Raw genomic sequence first — 18359 nt, forward strand, 5'->3', positions numbered from 1 at the left:
TATATAGACCCTGGTTATAGGTACATAGACCCTGGTGATAAGTATACAGACCCTGGTGATAGGTATACAGACCCTGGTGATAGGTACAGACCCTGTTGATAGGTATACAGACCCTGGTGATAGGTATATAGACTCTGGTGATGGTATACAAACTATGGCAATGCATAAACAGACCCTGATAATAAGTATATAAACCCTGTAAAAATAATTAATTTATAAAAGAAATATATGATAAATGCATAAATTAATCAATAAATAAATGCAAAAATAAATCAATCAATCAATAAAGAAATAAAAAATAAAGAAATAAATAAAAATACGAATAAATGAATGCATAAATAAATAGATAAATAATAAATAAATAAATAAATAAATAAATAAATAAATAAATAAATAAATAAATAAATAAATAAATTAATTAATAGAATACGAAATAAATGAAGGAATGAATGTAATAAATAAATAAACAAACAAATAAATGAACTTCTTAATGAATTAATCAATTACTTAATTATTAGAATAATAAATAAATAAATAAATAAACAAACATGCATACAAATTAATAAATCAATGAATTAATTAATAGATAATTAATTAATGGATGGAATAATTAATAAATGAAGGAAAGAATGTTATAAATGAATTTAAAAAAAAAATACAAATATATATTTTTTTAATAAATTAATCAGTTACTTAGTTAATTAATTATAAGAATGATAAAATAAATAAATAAATAAATAAATAAATAAATAAATAAATAAATAAATAAATAAATAAATAAATAAAAACTAACTGTAAAGTTGATTCATTTATTATTCTGCTTTTTTAAATAAAAGTTGATCGAATTATGCAAAAATTTCTGCATCTGATTATAGTATCATTCCGCATTACTAGTTTCCATTATATATTCCGAATTTCCTCTCTACTGTTTTCCGATCTCGATGGAAATTTATTTCACGCATGCGCTCTGCCTGGTTATAGAGGCTGGTTACGAGATCCAAAACAGCATACATATTATACCTCAATCAAATTACGTGAGATATTATCTGCGGAAGTGAAATTCCGCTCCCTTGCTTTTGAGTTGCCAAAGACGCTTTCAAGTTTCAACTTCAACAAAGTTTAAGTGTTATCTGCTAAGATTTTATATTTTTGGGAATGGAGAAAGGATATGTGAAGTAGACTTTTGTGAATCTGAATACTTCTTATCAGATATTGTTATCATGAAAGTTCCACATATTTACCGTGATAGCGAAACCAATGGATTTCTCATCGATGTATGATGAAATGTAAAAATTTGTTTGTGTTTAAAACTTACTTGATAGTTGAGATTTGGTAGAAAAATAAAGATGACAGGAATGGACAAGAAATCGAAAAAGCCGCTGAGGATAAAAATAATCAGCATGGGAAACGCTGAGACCGGCAAGGTATAATGTACCCACCTCCGTGTTTATAAAAATGTCTCTTAAAGAGGAAAGGTCCTACTCAAGTGTTGTCCAGCCCAGTCTTCAATCTTACAACAATAATTACCCATTTGTTTTAAATTTTAAAGTCACTTTGATGACAATGTTATTACTGTAAGAATAAATATATATATGTTACATTTTTAGACACAAATACTGTACATTGGTTGGCGTGACCGTTACCATTGGGGCAAGCACTGTTGTACCATCAAAAACTTTACAAAGCTTACCCTTATAACTTTGATTGATGAAACAAGAATAATATGTTTTACGGTGTGACCGTTGTTATGAGCACAGTTGTACCATCAAAAACTATATACACAGCTTACACTTTTAACTTTGATCTGCCTCTTCAAACTTCAAACCGCACGAGAACGTTCTAGACTGTGACGTCACATGACGTTGAAATTTATGGAGACAACCCAACATATTGTTGAATGAGACAACAGTTCTTGTGCAAAATTAAATGAAATACGTTGTAGAGTAGATGCAATTGTTTTTTGTTCTTTTAAGCTCTCTGCAAAGAAATAAAAGTAAAAATATCTCTTGATAAGGAGCAATTATCCTTGGTCATTTGTATGATTTGTAATAATTTCACATGGAACCCTGGTAGCGAAGGAATTCTGGGAACGTTGCACAAGAAACTTTGCCTGACGTATGTGCAGATTTCATTCCGAATTTCCTCTGTTCTTACAGGTTAGTCTATTGAGCTTGCTTTGCAAGCAGTGCTTTGCGCTGCTTGCTGCACTCACTATTAACAGTCTTCGCAAGTTCTATGGTCAAGACCTTGTCAGCAAATACATTCTATCATTAAGTCAAATGCTGACTGACGTTTTTCATACTGTTTGTTACACTGTAGGCCATTATGTACACACTAAATTGTCAATGGATTTTTCCATTATTTCCGGATCATGACAAGGAGCACAATGCTGGTGTGACCGGTCGGCAGGGGATGCTCACTCCTCCATGGCACCTTATCCCACCTCTGATGTTTTAGAGGTCCATGTTTGCTCTGCTCCTGATTTGTATTGTGTGAATGGACTCATTAGCTTGATTACTGTTTGCTATCTCCATATATTTCTTCCAACTCTTCAAACTGCACAGTGGTGACAGCGCACTGTCTAGAGTGTGATGTCAAATGTAAGCTGCATTTCCGTAACTAAGTCTAAAATAGGCCTATTGCAATTTATTTTACGATAGGCCATTGTAGAGTACATGTAGATGCAGTTTATTTTTTGTGTCTTTTAGCTTCCTGTAAGAACTTAATCTTCACTATAACTGTTGGCTCACTTTGTGCACTCACTATAATAATTAATTAGTTTAATATATGGGCTTTATTAGAGCAGAATGTTTTTAATTAAAGTATTTTTCAATTACTAAATCTATTTCAATTTTTACTTTAGAGCTGCATCATAAAGCGATATTGTGAGAAGAGGTTTGTTCACAAGTACCTAGCAACTATAGGGATTGATTATGGTGTTACAAAGTAAGCATGATTCCGTGCTACAAAAAATATATCTTAATGTGTATCAATATTTTATACAGCATTTCATATTTCATGAGATTACGTTCTCTTCCTTTCATTTGACTTTGCAGAGTGACGGTTAGAGACAGAGAAATTAAGGTGAACATCTTTGATATGGCAGGACATCCCATATTTTATGAGGTAAAGCCTTCACATTAATTAATTAAAACACAGCTTTTTTCCAACCTTTGTAAGTTTTAAAAAGCTGAAAATGCAAAGGTTTAGATCTTATTTTGAATGGTCAAATCACAGGTATCGGTATTTGAAATTCTTCAAAGGAGTATTCAGTAAATTTAATTTTTCAATGATTTTCAGAGAAAGTAATGTACATGTATTTGCATTGATTTATTGATTGGTTGCAGGTCTGTGCAGATTTGATTTTTTTATACATTGTATGGAGTGATAATAACAATGAAATTTGTGAATATTTTACCTGAGTAAACTGTTCTCTGTAAAAAAAAAAAATTAAAACAAATTTTGTGCATTTAAAACTTTTTTTTTAATTGACAGAAAATCTCAGTGTCACATAGACAAAAAATGCCATTTATTTTTTCCATTCAGAAAAGATTTTGTTTAATCAGATTTTAAAGACAGTATATATGATGGTGAATATTTCAAAAGATTTTTTTAAAATTTAACTTTAAGAGGACAGGAATATGCCTTTACCAGACATAGTTTTTTTTTTCATTTTGTAGCTTTGTATTTACCGGTGTGGAATGAGTTTTTTAAGGATAGACAGGGAGCTGTAATTGTGTTTGTATTTACAGGGAGCTGTAGATGTGTTTGTATTTACAGGGAGCTGTAGTTATGTTTGTATTTACAGGGAGCTGTAGTTGTGTTTGTATTTACAGGGAGCTGTAGTTATGTTTGTATTTACAGGGAGCTGTTGTTGTGTTTGTATATACAGGGAGCTGTAGTTGTGTCAGTATTTACAGGGAGCTGTAGTTTGTTTGTATTTACAGGGAGCTGTAATTGTGTTTGTATTTATAGGGAGCTGTAGTTATGTTTGTATTTACAGGGAGCTGTTGTTGTGTTTGTATTTACAGGGAGCTGTTGTTGTGTTTGTATTTACAGGGAGCCGTAGTTGTGTTTGTATTAACAGGGAGCTGTAGTTGTGTTTGTATTTACAGGGAGCTGTAGTTGTGTTTGTATTTACAGGGAGCTGTAGTTGTGTTTGTATATACAGGGAGCTGTAGTTGTGTCAGTATTTACAGGGAGCTGTAGTTGTGTTTGTTTTTACAGGGAGCCGTAGTTGTGTTTGTATTTACAGGGAGCTGTAGTTGTGTTTGTATTTACAGGGAGCCCTTTGTTGTGTTTGTATATACAGGGAGCTGTAGTTGTGTCAGTATTTACAGGGAGCTGTTGTTGTGTTTGTATTTACAGGGAGCTATTGTTGTGTTTGTATTTTCAGGGAGCCGTAGTTGTGTTTGTATTTACAGGGAGCTGTAGTTGTGTTTGTATTTACAGGGAGCTGTTGTTGTGTTTGTATTTACAGGGATCTGTAGTTGTGTTTGTACTTTTAAGGGAACTGTAGTTGTGTTTGTATTTACAGGGAGCTGTAGTTGTGTTTGTATTTACAGGGAGCTGTTGTTGTGTTTGTATTTACCGGGAGCTGTAGTTGTGTTTGTATTTACAGGGAGCCGTAGTTATGTTTGTATTTACAGGGAGCTGTTGTTGTGTTTGTATTTACAGGGAGCTGTTGTGTTTGTATTTACAGGGAGCTGTAGTTGTGTTTGTATTTACAGGGAGCCATAGTTGTGTTTGTATTTACAGGGAGCTGTAGTTGTGTTTGTATTTACAGGGAGCTGTAGTTGTGTTTGTATTTACAGGGAGCTGTAGTTGTGTTTGTATATACAGGGAGCTGTAGTTGTGTCAGTATTTACAGGGAGCTGTAGTTGTGTTTGTTTTTACAGGGAGCCGTAGTTGTGTTTGTATTTACAGGGAGCTGTAGTTGTGTTTGTATTTACAGGGAGCCCTTTGTTGTGTTTGTATATACAGGGAGCTGTAGTTGTGTCAGTATTTACAGGGAGCTGTTGTTGTGTTTGTATTTACAGGGAGCTATTGTTGTGTTTGTATTTTCAGGGAGCCGTAGTTGTGTTTGTATTTACAGGGAGCTGTAGTTGTGTTTGTATTTACAGGGAGCTGTTGTTGTGTTTGTATTTACAGGGATCTGTAGTTGTGTTTGTACTTTTAAGGGAACTGTAGTTGTGTTTGTATTTACAGGGAGCTGTAGTTGTGTTTGTATTTACAGGGAGCTGTTGTTGTGTTTGTATTTACCGGGAGCTGTAGTTGTGTTTGTATTTACAGGGAGCCGTAGTTATGTTTGTATTTACAGGGAGCTGTTGTTGTGTTTGTATTTACAGGGAGCTGTTGTGTTTGTATTTACAGGGAGCTGTAGTTGTGTTTGTATTTACAGGGAGCCATAGTTGTGTTTGTATTTACAGGGAGCTGTTGTTGTGTTTGTATTTACAGGGAGCTGTTGTTGTGTTTGTGTTTACAGGGAGCTGAAGTTGTGTTTGTATTTTTTTACAGGGAGCTGTAGTTATGTTTGTATTTACAGGGAGCTGTTGTTGTGTTTGTATTTACAGGTGCGGAATGAGTTTTATAAGGATACACAGGGAGCTGTAGTTGTTTTTGATGTCAGTGACAGACAGAGTTTTGATGCACTCGACAGCTGGATGCTGGAAATGCAGAATGAAATTGGGAACCAGTCAGAAATGGACAACGTTGTTGTGTGTGTTTGTGCTAACAAGGTACACAAATTTGTGGATCTTAATGCTCAGAGAAATGTTTGTGTTAATTGCTAGGTAATTGAAAAAAAATGGAAAACTTGAGGGAGATGTCCTTTTCACTTAATAAATCATGATAACAATTTTCTAATAGACCATGGAAATAAAATTGAAGCAAACTTAGTACACTGCACCATGTAGACTAAATTTGAAGCAGCACTTTTTAGATGAAAATAAAGCATTGGATTTCTAAGTTATAGAGTTAATTCTCATAGGGAGGGTTATGCCTCCCTTGTATTTTTTTTCATAAAACCTACATGGTACAACTGCATATGGAAGAGTTGACTTTCTGTGTTAATTGTTGATGTACATGTTAGTGATGTTCCAATCATCGATTATAATCGAAAATCAGTCGATTGCTGGCATACCTAATTCAAGCGCTCGATTACAAAATTTTTATTCTGATTAATCGGTTTATTATCTTTTTTAACAAGCGTAATAGTTTTTAAGTCAAATATTCCAGCTGCAACTTATCTATTAACTTATTTGGGTATCGTAATGGCCAGACAAACAGAATTGTATCCATACCTGGATAACAAAGCACATTCCTGGGTATAGATGTATATATCTGTACAGTGTATGAAGAAAAATTAAAGAAAAACAGATACACACTCAATAAAACACTCAGATGATATTCATTTATTCTTATTCAGCAAAATAAACAACAAATACATATGCAGAAAAGTAGTCATTTACCCATTCTTACCATTAAATTAACTAAATTGAGAGACTTTGTAAATGTCCGATTATAATCGATAATTAGTTACATAGTGTAACCCGATCATCGATTATGAAATTCTTATCGATTCCCATCACTAGTACATGTCACGATGATCTGTATTGGTGCACTGAGAACAAGGATAAATAATTCAGGATAAATCATTTTTCAGTCGGATAAGAAGAGGGTGGTAGATGAGGCAGAGGCCAGAATCTGGACGGAGACCAAGGGCTACCATTACTTTGAGACATCAGCTCAGACAGGAGAGGGCGTGTCAGAAATGTTCCAGGTTTGTACCTTTACTTTGATACATCAGCTCAGATAGGAAAGGGTGTGTCAGAAATGTTCCAGGTTTGTACCTTTACTTTGATACATCAGCCCAGACAGGAGAGGGCGTGTCTGAAATGTTCCAGGTTTGTACCTTTACTTTGATACGTCAGCTCAGACAGGAGAGGGCGTATCAGAAATGTTCCAGGTTTGTACCTTTACTTTGATATGTCAGCCCAGACAGGAGAGGGCGTATCAGAAATGTTCCAGGTTTGTACCTTTACTTTGATACATCAGACAGGAGAGGGTGTGTCTGAAATGTTCCAGGTTTGTACCTTTACTTTGATACATCAGCTCAGACAGGAGAGGGCGTGTCTGAAATGTTCCAGGTTTGTACCTTTACTTTGATACATCAGCCCAGACAGGAGAGGGCGTATCAGAAATGTTCCAGGTTTGTACCTTTACTTTGATACATCAGATAGGAGAGGGTGTGTCAGAAATGTTCCAGGTTTGTACCTTTACTTTGATACATCAGATAGGAGAGGGCGTATCAGAAATGTTCCAGGTTTGTACCTTTACTTTGATGCATCAGATAGGAGAGGGCGTATCAGAAATTTTCCAGGTTTGTACCTTTACTTTAATACATCAGCCCAGACAGGAGAGAGCGTGTCTGAAATGTTCCAGGTTTGTACCTTTACTTTGATACGTCAGCCCAGACAGGAGAGGGCATGTCTGAAATGTTCCAGGTTTGTACCTTTACTTTGATACATCAGCCCAGGCAGGAGAGGGTGTGTCAGAAATGTTCCAGGTTTGTACCTTTACTATGAGATGTCGACCAAGGCAGGAGAGGGTGTGTCTGAAATGTTCCAGGTTTGTACCATTACTTTGAGACATCAGACAGTAGAGGGCGTGTCAGAAATGTTCCAGGTTTGTACCATTACTTTGAGACATCAGACAAGAGAGGGCATGTCAGAAATGTTCCAGGTTTGTACCTTAACTTTGATACGTCAGACAGGAGAGGGTGTGTCTAGAATGTTCCAGGTTTGTACCATTACTTTGAGATGTCGGCTCAGACAGGAGAGGGCGTGTCTGAAATGTTCCAGGTTTGTACCTTTACTGTGAGACATCAGACAGGAGAGGGCGTGTCTGAATGTTCCAGGTTTGTACCTTTACTTTGATACGTCAGCCCAGACAGGAGAGGGCGTGTCTGAAATGTTACAGGTTTGTACCTTTACTTTGATACGTCAGCCCAAACAGGAGAGGGCGTGTCTGAAATGTTCCAGGTTTGTACCATTACTTTGAGACATCAGACAGGAGAGGGCGTGTCTGAAATGTTCCAGGTTTGTACCATTACTTTGAGACATCAGACAGGAGAGGGCGTGTCTGAAATGTTCCAGGTTTGTACCATTACTTTGAGACATCAGACAGGAGAGGGCGTGTCAGAAATGTTCCAGGTTTGTACCTTTACTTTGAGACATCAGACAGGAGAGGGCGTGTCTGAAATGTTCCAGGTTTGTACCTTTACTTTGTGATGTCGGGCCAGACAGGAGAGGGCATGTCAGAAATGTTCCAGGTTTGTTATAGTTATATGTTAGTAAAAGGAATTTCATCTTGGTAGATCAGTAGATATAGCCCTTTGAGACATCAGCATATAGTATAGAGCCAGTATTATGTGAAATGTTCACAGTTTGTCAGTTATTTAAGAAGTAATTCCTGCATTGGAGGAATTGTTGAAGAATATACCCCGATAGTCGAGAGATTTTGTTGGCAAATAAAAACCAAGCCGGAAGGCTGTTGTTTATCTCTAGTGTGCTACAGTTATCTCAGTCTCTGTAGAAACAAATGTTGACAAATAATTACATACCACATTATTTTGCAATACAACCTATAATGAATGACTTTTAAGAAATATCTGAACCTTTTAAAAGTATTGCATATATACATTTTATGTTTGTTTACTTTTGAAATCACACTCTGGTTTTACAGACTTTATTTTACTTTATACTCCAGGCCACATAAATTTAAAATTTAGATTCTCATCCTAATCTGCTAAAAAATTGGGGCGGGTGGGCGGATTTTATTTTTTATTTTTTATTATTGAAAATATTTACATAACGCTCTTCTTACACAAAATTTTCACATTATGTTAATGCCAATATGAATATATTTTATTATTATTCTTTTAAATATCTACCGAAGATTCTTGTTATAGAATATTAAATATTTATAGTTTTTATTAATGAATTTTCAAGTACATGTAGATACGGCACACGTCACACAAAATGGGGTGTGGATCCCAATAAATTGCATATGCTGTATGTAGTAGTCACGACTTCTCATCAGCCTTTCTCCAAATACCTTTTAGTTTTACTTACAACTCCTTTTGTTTTGTGTGAAATACCACAGATTTCCACTGTCCTCATACTTTTGTTCTTGAGACTTGACACGTTCAACATTAAAATATGTCATTTCTGCAAAACAGGATGTCTAAAACTGTAAAATATTCTACTGAGAAGCGTATGCTCAACAGTTTAAGATTTACCATTTCCTTAGCATTATTATCCTCTAAAGTCTGCGATGATCTTTTTTTTAAAAAAAAAAAATACAAAATCACATACAACTGGCGATTATTAAGTTATAACTTGACCAGATGTCATTTTCTTCGTCTGTTTTTACTTGGTTAAAATCTCTTTAAAAACTTGCTCATGCCAGTGATGGTTTCTAGATGTATTTATGTTATTTTTGCTTCTATGCCTTCTCTATTCTGGCAAATTATCTTTTCCCTACATATTTAAACTGCTTTTATTGCCGATTTTTCTCCATTCTTCACATGGCTTTTGTGCTATAAATACAGATGGGAGATAACTCTTAAATTTTGACTGTGATTCTTGCTGAGTAAAAATACATGTAAATACTTTTGAAACCCAAAAACCAAAATAAAAAACAACAGGGCGGGGCACTTTGAGAGGGGTGGGCGGGGATGAGAATCTAAAGTTTAATTTTACCTGGCCCCAGTTTTACAGAAATTTTCTAGAGTTTATGTTCTCTATTTTACAGACTTTGTTTTGAGTTTATGCTCTCTGTTTTACAGACTTTGAGTTTATGCTCTCTGTTTTACAGACTTTGTTTTGAGTTTATGCTCTCTGTTTTACAGACTTTGTTTTGAGTTTATGCTCTCTGTTTTACAGACTTTGAGTTTATGCTCTATGTTTTACAGACTTTGTTTTGAGTTTATGCTCTCTGTTTTACAGACTTTGAGTTTATGCTCTCTATTTTACAGACATTGTTTTGAGTTTATGCTCTCTGTTTTAAAGACTTTGAGTTTATGCTCTCTATTTTACAGACGTTGTTTGAGTCTGTTGTCACGGCTTTTGAAAATGGAGGAAAGCGAGTCCCGGTACAAACCACACTCGGCTACTCAAAAGAGCAGGTTGATGCCATTCAAAAACTCCGCAATGCAAAAAACGATTATGAGAGACTGGGTCTGCCTCCTGGTGCTACAAAGTAAGTTACGAAAACTGGTATCTGTAGAATTGAGTTCAAACTCACAACTGTAGGCCAGCTAATGAAGAAATACTGGTGCTCTGTTCACAAAGAAATTCAAATGCTTTCGTTTTGAGATCTTAAAACTATTTTTTCCCACGTTGAACTTTTTCCCTCTGGATCTTATTTTGGTTCATATCTTAATAATAATTTAAAATGAAGCTATGATAAGGGGTTTCATTTTAATTTATATACTGTTGGCCAACTGTTATATGCATGCAAAATATATCCAAGAGATTCAAGAGCAACTGCAGCTCTGACAATTATTTAAAGTAGCAAATCAGTAAAAAAACACTTTCAAAGGTGTACAAGAAATCTTGTTCATGAAGTCTGTTCTCAAATTACAATATGTGTATTTTAGATCTATGGTTTACAGTTACTTAAATTATTTTTCAGGAAGAGAAATGATGTGACTTGGGAAATGTGGTGGCACAAAGGCCACTGTTTTAGGGAAGGGAGGGTGGGGAGATGTGTTGCTTGTAAAATTTTTCACTGATATTAATTTTTTTTTGTGAACCCTGTACCTATTTCTAACTATATCATCTTATCAATACAGTATAAACTCCTCCCTTGGGCCCACCAGTGCTAATGAGTAGGATATTCTAAATCTACCCAGGTATCACAATTAAATAATGAAAAGCTTGAGCACAAGTTGTTAAGAGAAACTAATTAAAAATTTTGCTGCTTCTGACTAAGGTTTGTATAGAGATGTGAAAATGCATGCAGCTTCTGATTATAAGTGACAAAAAAATGTTATGCATGGAATGGTGTGACCTACTTTTTATTTTTAGTTTTACCTAGTGTGCTGAAGAAAACTGACTCAAGATTAATGTAACATCTAAAGGAAAGACTGTTGTGTAGGGGAATTTAATGATATTTTTTTTTACTTGTTTTGCTTGCCCTTATCTTAGTGCTCAGAAAATAAAGGAAAAGGAATGTGTAAAATATACTTATAGCATACACGCTTATAATGAATCCACTCTTATAGCAAAGTGATTTTCATTCTGTGTGGCCTTAAATCATGTTGTAAACTTCTACAGATATAATGAATTACGTTTTAGAGTGAAGCAAAATCACTCTCCTTGTCACTTTGCCATGAGCGTGTTTTACTGTAAAAGAAAAAATGAAACATAGGTTTATAAGAGAGAAAAAACATCTAGAATTAAAAATAATGAAATGTTTGTTGAATGATTTGGTTAGCTCTGTGACCTTTGATGACATTTGTTGACCTTGGTGAGATCATTTCACCTGGTTGTCCACTCTGGTTTCATTGCATCATTAAACAAACATCTTGTGGAGGTGTAAAGGGTGATAATTTAAAGTTTGTCTCCCTTCAAATTTCAAATTCAATAGTTTGAACACAGAAAAAAAATGTTTATCACAATGAATGTCATGTCATCTCAGAAAGTCATAAACTATTTACAGTTTCAAGGTAACAATTTTATAACAATAGTTGGGTACTTAGTGGAAAGAGTTGTGGATAAGCTATTTATAAAATTAATGCTCATTATAATCTTTGCCCATTGAAATTTTATGTGTAGACAATGATACAATTATTTTAATAGCAATCTTTTAACCTTTGTCTAGCTCATTGGAATCTTTCCCTTTTCGTTGAGGTAAAACTCTCTAGTTTCCTGTCTATTCTGTTTAAGCTGGGTGTTATGTAGAGAACTCTGTTTATTACATCTAATTAAGACATAATTATTGTATTGCACAACAGCTGAAAAACTCCATTTTCTTGCTCAACATATTCTTCTTGCTGATTATGGCTTTTAACTTTGTAAAATAATATGATATTGCATTAATCAGGGATATAACTTGAAATATTAAAATATCAATATTTAGCTCTACTAGTCAGAGACCAGAAGAGCTTATGCAATAGTAAGGTGTCTGTTGTCCATTCATGTGTATGTCTGTCTGTTTGTCCATGAACAATTTTTCAAAATGATACTCTTCCTATAGTTGTGGTCCAATTAAGTAACAAATACACTATACTAAGATACATAATTCTGTGTATTGATCTTTGATTTTGACAAATAGTGTTGCCATGGTTACTAAAAATAGAAATTTCTGTGAAATTCTTTCAAAATGCTACTCATCCTACCGTTTTGGTCCAATTTCAATATGATTGGACACAGAAGTACTATATACTATAAAGATCCATAATTCTATTTACTGTTTTTTTGATATCAACAAATGGTGTTGCCATGGTTACTAAAAATAAAAATTTATGTCAAATTCTTTCTAAACATTACTTCTACAGTTTCAATCAGATTTCAATAAATACTAAGATACACCAAGCACACATCAGTAGAGCGACAGTCTCATAAGAGATTTCTGGTTTTTGTAAAAACATATTCCAGAATATGGCACTTTCAAATATTTAATAAAATAACATCATTGAATGAGGCTCACCTAAGCTAGACTATTGATAATTCAGCTTTTCTGAGTGTGTTTAAAATGTAAACTTCTCACATTTTTTCCCCTGAAATCACTGGGAACAATTTCAAATGTGCCACAAAACGGAGGCATTGTAAAGGTCAAGTTTCTTATACGGTTTCCAAGTTTTACACAGGAATATGGACTTCTTCAAATAAAATTTAAAAAGCTGTCGCAATTTTTCAATGTATGTAAAAATTTTAAATATGTATATTTTTGCCCTTTGCTCAATGACTTAATAGTTACTAGAGATGGTCAGGTGAGCATTGTGGCCCATGGGCCTTTTTAGAGGCTTTAGTAATATACTGCCCAGTAAGTAAAAGCTCAAATCTTAAAACCCACATGAAAACATTTTTTTTAAACTTGATTTAGTGATTAACATTTTTTTTTCATTATTTTGTGCACCAGTTTTTCAAATGTATTGGTAGCAACTCTATTCATTTTGCTTTTAATTAGGTTTGAATGTACTAACACTTTTGATTTTATTTAAGATGTATGTTTAAAAAATACATACATGTAGTAGCAAAATGTGAACAATGCAATTCTTTCAATAATATTGGGAAGGGGGGGGGGGGTGTACCCATCTCCTATCCCTAACTCATTCTATACCACTGAATATAATTGAATGATACTTTCGTAGAATTGTTATTACATACTGCCATTGTGCACCTTCTATTTCACATTATGATTAGACAGAAATTTGGAGTTTCCCTTAGCAAAACATGGAATATGCCATTCTTGATACACTTGGTGAATATCAAACCATATTAATCACCAAAAGAGTCCATAATTATATGATGTTAATTGCACTTTCATGGAAATATCTGCATGCTTTGGTTGATTAAATAACATATATTCTAAATATTTTCTTCTTTCAAGTAATTTTTGGTATAATATTTTCTGAAAATTGATACCCTGTTAACTGCTTGATCAATTATCATATCTGCAAAAATCAAAGTCATTTTGCCATCCAGTACTACTGTTCATGCATGATAGATAACCAGACAGAGTATCTTTTACCATTTAGGTGTCTTTACTCACTTCTCCGTTATAATAACTAGGTCACAGGAAAACCAATGGCTGACCATGTGAGCATTGACATAAGGATTCTTTACATCACCTATGGGTTTTATGTCTCTCAGTTTATTCGATGCTCAAGCGCATGCTCTACATATGAGCAATTTTAAAACAAGGCAAGCTATTGATAAACAAGTTGATGAAACAAGGATATCAACAGTCTCATTGTAAGTCATCATATCACAAGTTCTACGGTTGATACAATGACCTTGTCAGCAAATACAATCTATCATAAAGTCAAATGCTGACTGACATTTTTAGCTCACCTGAGCCAAAGGCTCAAGTGAGCTTTCCTGATCAAAATTTGTCCATTGTCTGTCTGTCGTCGTCATTGTTGTCGTAAACTTTTCACATTTTCATCTTCTTCTCCTGAACCACTGGGCCAATTTCAGCGAAACTTGGCACAGAGTATTCTTGGGTAAAGGAGATTCAAGTTTGTTCAAATGAAGGGCCACGCCTTCTTCCAAGGAGAGATAATTATGAATTTGTGAAAAATTAATGGCATCATTAAAAAATCTTCTTCTCAAGAACCACTGTGCTTGAAAATATGAAACTTATGTGGAAGCATCCTCAGGTAGTGTAGATTCAAGTTTGTTCAAATCATGACCCCTGGGGGTAGGGTGGGGCCACAATGGGCATTCAAAGTTTTACGTAGGAATATATAGGAAAAATCTTTAAAAATCTTTTTTCTCAAGAACAGCAAAGCCATGATTGGTCATATTTATATGGTAGCATCCTCAGGTAGTGTACATTCAAATTTATTCAAATCATGACCCCCGGGGGTAGGGTGGGGCCACAATGGGTGATCAAAGATTTACATAGGAATACATAGGAAAAATCTTTAAAAATCTTCTTCTCAAGAATAGCAAAGCCATGATTGGTCATTTTTAAATGGAAGCATCCTCAGGTAATGTAGATTCAAATTTGTTCAATTCATGACCCCCCAGGAGAATAGAGGGGCCATAACAGTGGATCATAGTTATACAAAGGACATATCAATAAAAATGTTCTTCTTAAGAACAGCAATGCTGTTATTTGTCATATTAATTCAAAAGCATCCCTATGAAGTACAGATTCAAGTTAGTCAAATCAACCCCCCCCCCCCCCCCCCCCCCCGACCCCCAACCACTTTTTAAATTTAAAACTTTTCAACCTTTCAAGACTGAAGTGATTTCTGCTTTTTCCTAGCCATAGTGCTCAGGTGATGTGGCCCCTGGGCCTCTTGTTTATACTAATTGATTAGGCCATTATTCACACACTGAATTGTCTACAGATTTTTCTGTTTTTCCCAATCATGACAAGGAGCACACAGCAGGTGTGACCATTTGGCAGGGGATACTCACTCCTCCATGGCACCTGATCCCACTTCCAATGTTTTTGGTGGTCTGTGTTTGCTCTGCTCCTGATTTGTATTGTTTAAATGGACTGAGCTTGAAAACTGTTCATTATCTCCATATTTCATTTGTAAAAAAATACAAAAAGTACTAAACCCAGGTGTTTTTTATTTTACACATGCTGCTATATTTTGGAACTTGGCATTTCTAAATAGTTGGTGTTTTATTTTGATTGGTATTGTAACATATTTTAACCTTTTGTACTTTTTCATGATTTGTGTCCAAGTTTAACTAGGTTTTCCAAGCTTGCTTGAATTTGATTATAAGGCACCTTTAAAAGTCTCTTTTAGGACTTGTATATTCTATATCTGTCAATATTAATTTTACTGTATGTTTGTTGACCCCATTTTATATCAGATATCATATCGCTTGCTTCTTATAACCCTCTGTAAATGAAAGGCACAAAGTTAAGTGCTGCAGTGTGGTAACCAATGGTAAACATGTTCTCATGCACTTATCTTCATCCAAGTTTGCTTGATTGTGTTCTCCCATTAGCTCCATTAAAAATATTTATCAGGCTACAAGAATAATCAATTAGGATCACCCATAGCAAATATAAGGCTGATTATAGTGTCCATCATTTAAATCAGTCACAAACTTTGCTTAATTGTGGAGACCCATTCTATATATTTACCAAGCACAAATTCCTGTGGTGATCAAAGGTATTTTATTACATCAAAAAACCAAGCTTATTTTATTGTGATGAACCATATTAATATATATTAAGCATCAAGCTTACTTGATTATGGTGGCCATAGAAAATATCAAAAACTAAGCTTTAAATTACTAGATTGTGGTGAACCGTAGCATATATTATCAAGTACCAAGCTTACTTGATAATTGATTATGGTGACCATAGAATATAAACACCAAGCTTACTTGATTGTGGCATTCAACAGAATATATGAATTGTTTGCTCTGCTCCAAAATTTGTATTGTTTAACGGACTTTTGAGCTTAATACTGTTCGTTATCTCCATATATTTCATCAAACACAAAGCTATCTTGAATGTGGTAACCCAAAGAATATATATCAATTACAAAACACCATAGTACATGTATATATAAAATATCAATCACAAAGCTCACTTAAACTTGCTTGACTGTGGTGACAGTCATATAATATAGCAAGCACCCACCTTGCTCATTGTGTTGACCCGTAAAATATGTCAAGCACCAAACTTGCGCTTGATTGTGGTGACCTATAAAATATATCAAGCACCAAACTTGATTTATTGTATTGACCCATAGAATAAATCAACCACCAAGCTGACTTGATAATGCTGACCTGAAGAACCATGCAAGTTTGCTTTTTTTTTTTGAGGTGACAGAGTGAAAATATCAAGCACTAAGCTCAATTACTTGATCGTGTTGACCAATAGAATATTTTGCACCAAACTTGCTTGATTATGCTAGTGTGGTGATGCACTTTAAAATAAATTCAAGCATCAAACTTGATTGCAGTGACCCTAGCATATATCAAACACAAACTTACTTTGTTGTGGTGACCTATAGAATATTTCTAGCACCAAGCTTTCTTGATTGTGGTGACCCATTGATATATCAAGCACCATTCTTACTTGATTATGGTGACTGTAGAATATATCAATCACCATGTTACCTGGATTCTGCATGGTAACCAAAGAATATATGCACCAAGCTTGCTTGATTGTGGTGAATTTGAATTTACCAATCATCAAGTTAACTTGATTATGATGACCATAGAATATATCAAACACCAAGCTAACGTGATTCTGGTGACCATAGAATATATCTGCACTGAACTGGTTGGAACATTTTTTATTGCAATAAATATAAACATTGGGACTGGGCACCAGTTCTTAAAGCTTAATTCACCCTCTTCCTACATGTAATTTCACAAAAATTGGATGTGTCCAACAATTTGTGCAGAATAATTGAACTCGGAACATAGGGTTGATTGATTGTTTATTGTTTAATGCTTAGTCGGCAGTATTTCAGCCATGTTTCGGCGCGCAACATAGAAATATATATATATATAGTGCTAAGTTATGGTTGATACACAATTTTATTGTAAGAACAATCAATTGAATCTATCAGAATGTTGAATGTACAATAGAAAGAAGATATTTTATTTTAAACTCTGATAATGTTAATTGATAAAGCATACAATGGCTTATCACGTACAGGCAAGCTTGTGGAACTAAATATAATTTGATTCTCACCTCAAAAATTAAACAATTCAGTGACTTGTCATATATTTGTTTTGTGATGAGAAAAATATAATTATGATATATTGTATACTAGACACGTATGTACACATATAAATAGGCCTATAGAGGTTTTTAGTTTACTTTATTTTACCAATATGATAATTCAATAAACAACAGTATTTCATGTCATGTGTCACATTGATATCTATGAATTATCTATTTTTAGGGATGATGTAAATCGTGCTTACAGGAAGTTAGCTGTCCTGCTTCACCCTGACAAAAGTGTGGCCCCCGGGAGTGAGGAAGCCTTCAAACTCCTAGTGGCTGCCAGAACGACGTTACTGAAGCGCTGCCAATAGCACACTGCCCTCACGTCTTTCTATCAAAATCTGTGATATACACTACATCATCTCATCCCACTAAGCTACCATATTTGTCATTCTGAAAACATCACTGTAAGATTTGATTCCACTATGTACAATTTATAACTGCAAAGGTGTTGTGTCAGTGGTGAAGCATTCTCATTTGTGTTACATGTGACTAAAGTTGAATTTTTGAACCAGAGAAATTGTCAGGATAATTCAACAAATGCTCCGTTGTAACAATTTTTGTGCTGAAACTTATCATAAATGGATCGATATATGAAATATATTTGTTGTGTAGATTTGTATACTTATTTAGAATGTAATTCACCTATGATTGTATTATTTGGTGTTGTGTTTATAATGAAGCATGTGTGAGTATTGGATAGAATAGGTTAAATAATAGTACACTTGTACTTTCTTAGTTTATTTATTGTGCATCTAGTGGGAGTGATTAGTCAAAATTTTATGTATTACAACTCTCTCTCTTTCACTGGTCAAATCCAACTACAATCTGCTTGTTACAAATGTTTACAAATATTTGTGTTGCTTTTTGATGTGTACATTGTAAATTCCTCTTTGAGTGACATTGCA

The 18359-nt window shown here is 34.3% G+C and overlaps 1 protein-coding gene across 2 annotated transcripts; it reads left to right on the forward strand.

Moving 5' to 3' along the window:
* Nucleotides 1–1068: 1068 nt before the first annotated feature.
* Nucleotides 1069–18054, forward strand: LOC133191334 (dnaJ homolog subfamily C member 27-like). Of its 2 annotated transcripts, XM_061327078.1 has the most exons (8): nt 1069–1424; nt 2864–2946; nt 3057–3126; nt 5574–5738; nt 6665–6739; nt 8001–8042; nt 10103–10263; nt 17630–18054. In XM_061327078.1, the coding sequence occupies exons 1-8, from the start codon at nt 1347–1349 to the stop codon at nt 17760–17762; spliced, it is 807 nt and encodes a 268-aa protein (XP_061183062.1). In that variant the 5' UTR covers nt 1069–1346; the 3' UTR covers nt 17763–18054. The 2 variants fall into 2 exon arrangements, with proteins under 2 accessions (XP_061183062.1, XP_061183061.1); XM_061327077.1 differs by lacking the exon at nt 8001–8042 and having other exon boundaries at nt 6665–6781.
* Nucleotides 18055–18359: the final 305 nt, after the last annotated feature.

Source organism: Saccostrea echinata, unplaced genomic scaffold (assembly GCF_033153115.1).
Source record: "Saccostrea echinata isolate AGI-Se365-2 ecotype Australia unplaced genomic scaffold, CSIRO_AGI_Sech_v1 ptg000023l, whole genome shotgun sequence".
In the NCBI taxonomy this organism is placed as follows: Eukaryota; Metazoa; Mollusca; class Bivalvia; order Ostreida; family Ostreidae; genus Saccostrea; species Saccostrea echinata.

Bases quoted from the DNA above. Each gene is read 5' to 3' on its own strand.
- LOC133191334 (XM_061327077.1), top strand. From the start codon at position 1,347: ATGACAGGAATGGACAAGAAATCGAAAAAGCCGCTGAGGATAAAAATA. The intron at 1,425-2,863 runs GTATAATGTACC...TTTTTACTTTAG, and splicing joins GAAACGCTGAGACCGGCAAG to AGCTGCATCATAAAGCGATA. The intron at 10,264-17,629 runs GTAAGTTACGAA...ATCTATTTTTAG, and splicing joins CTGCCTCCTGGTGCTACAAA to GGATGATGTAAATCGTGCTT.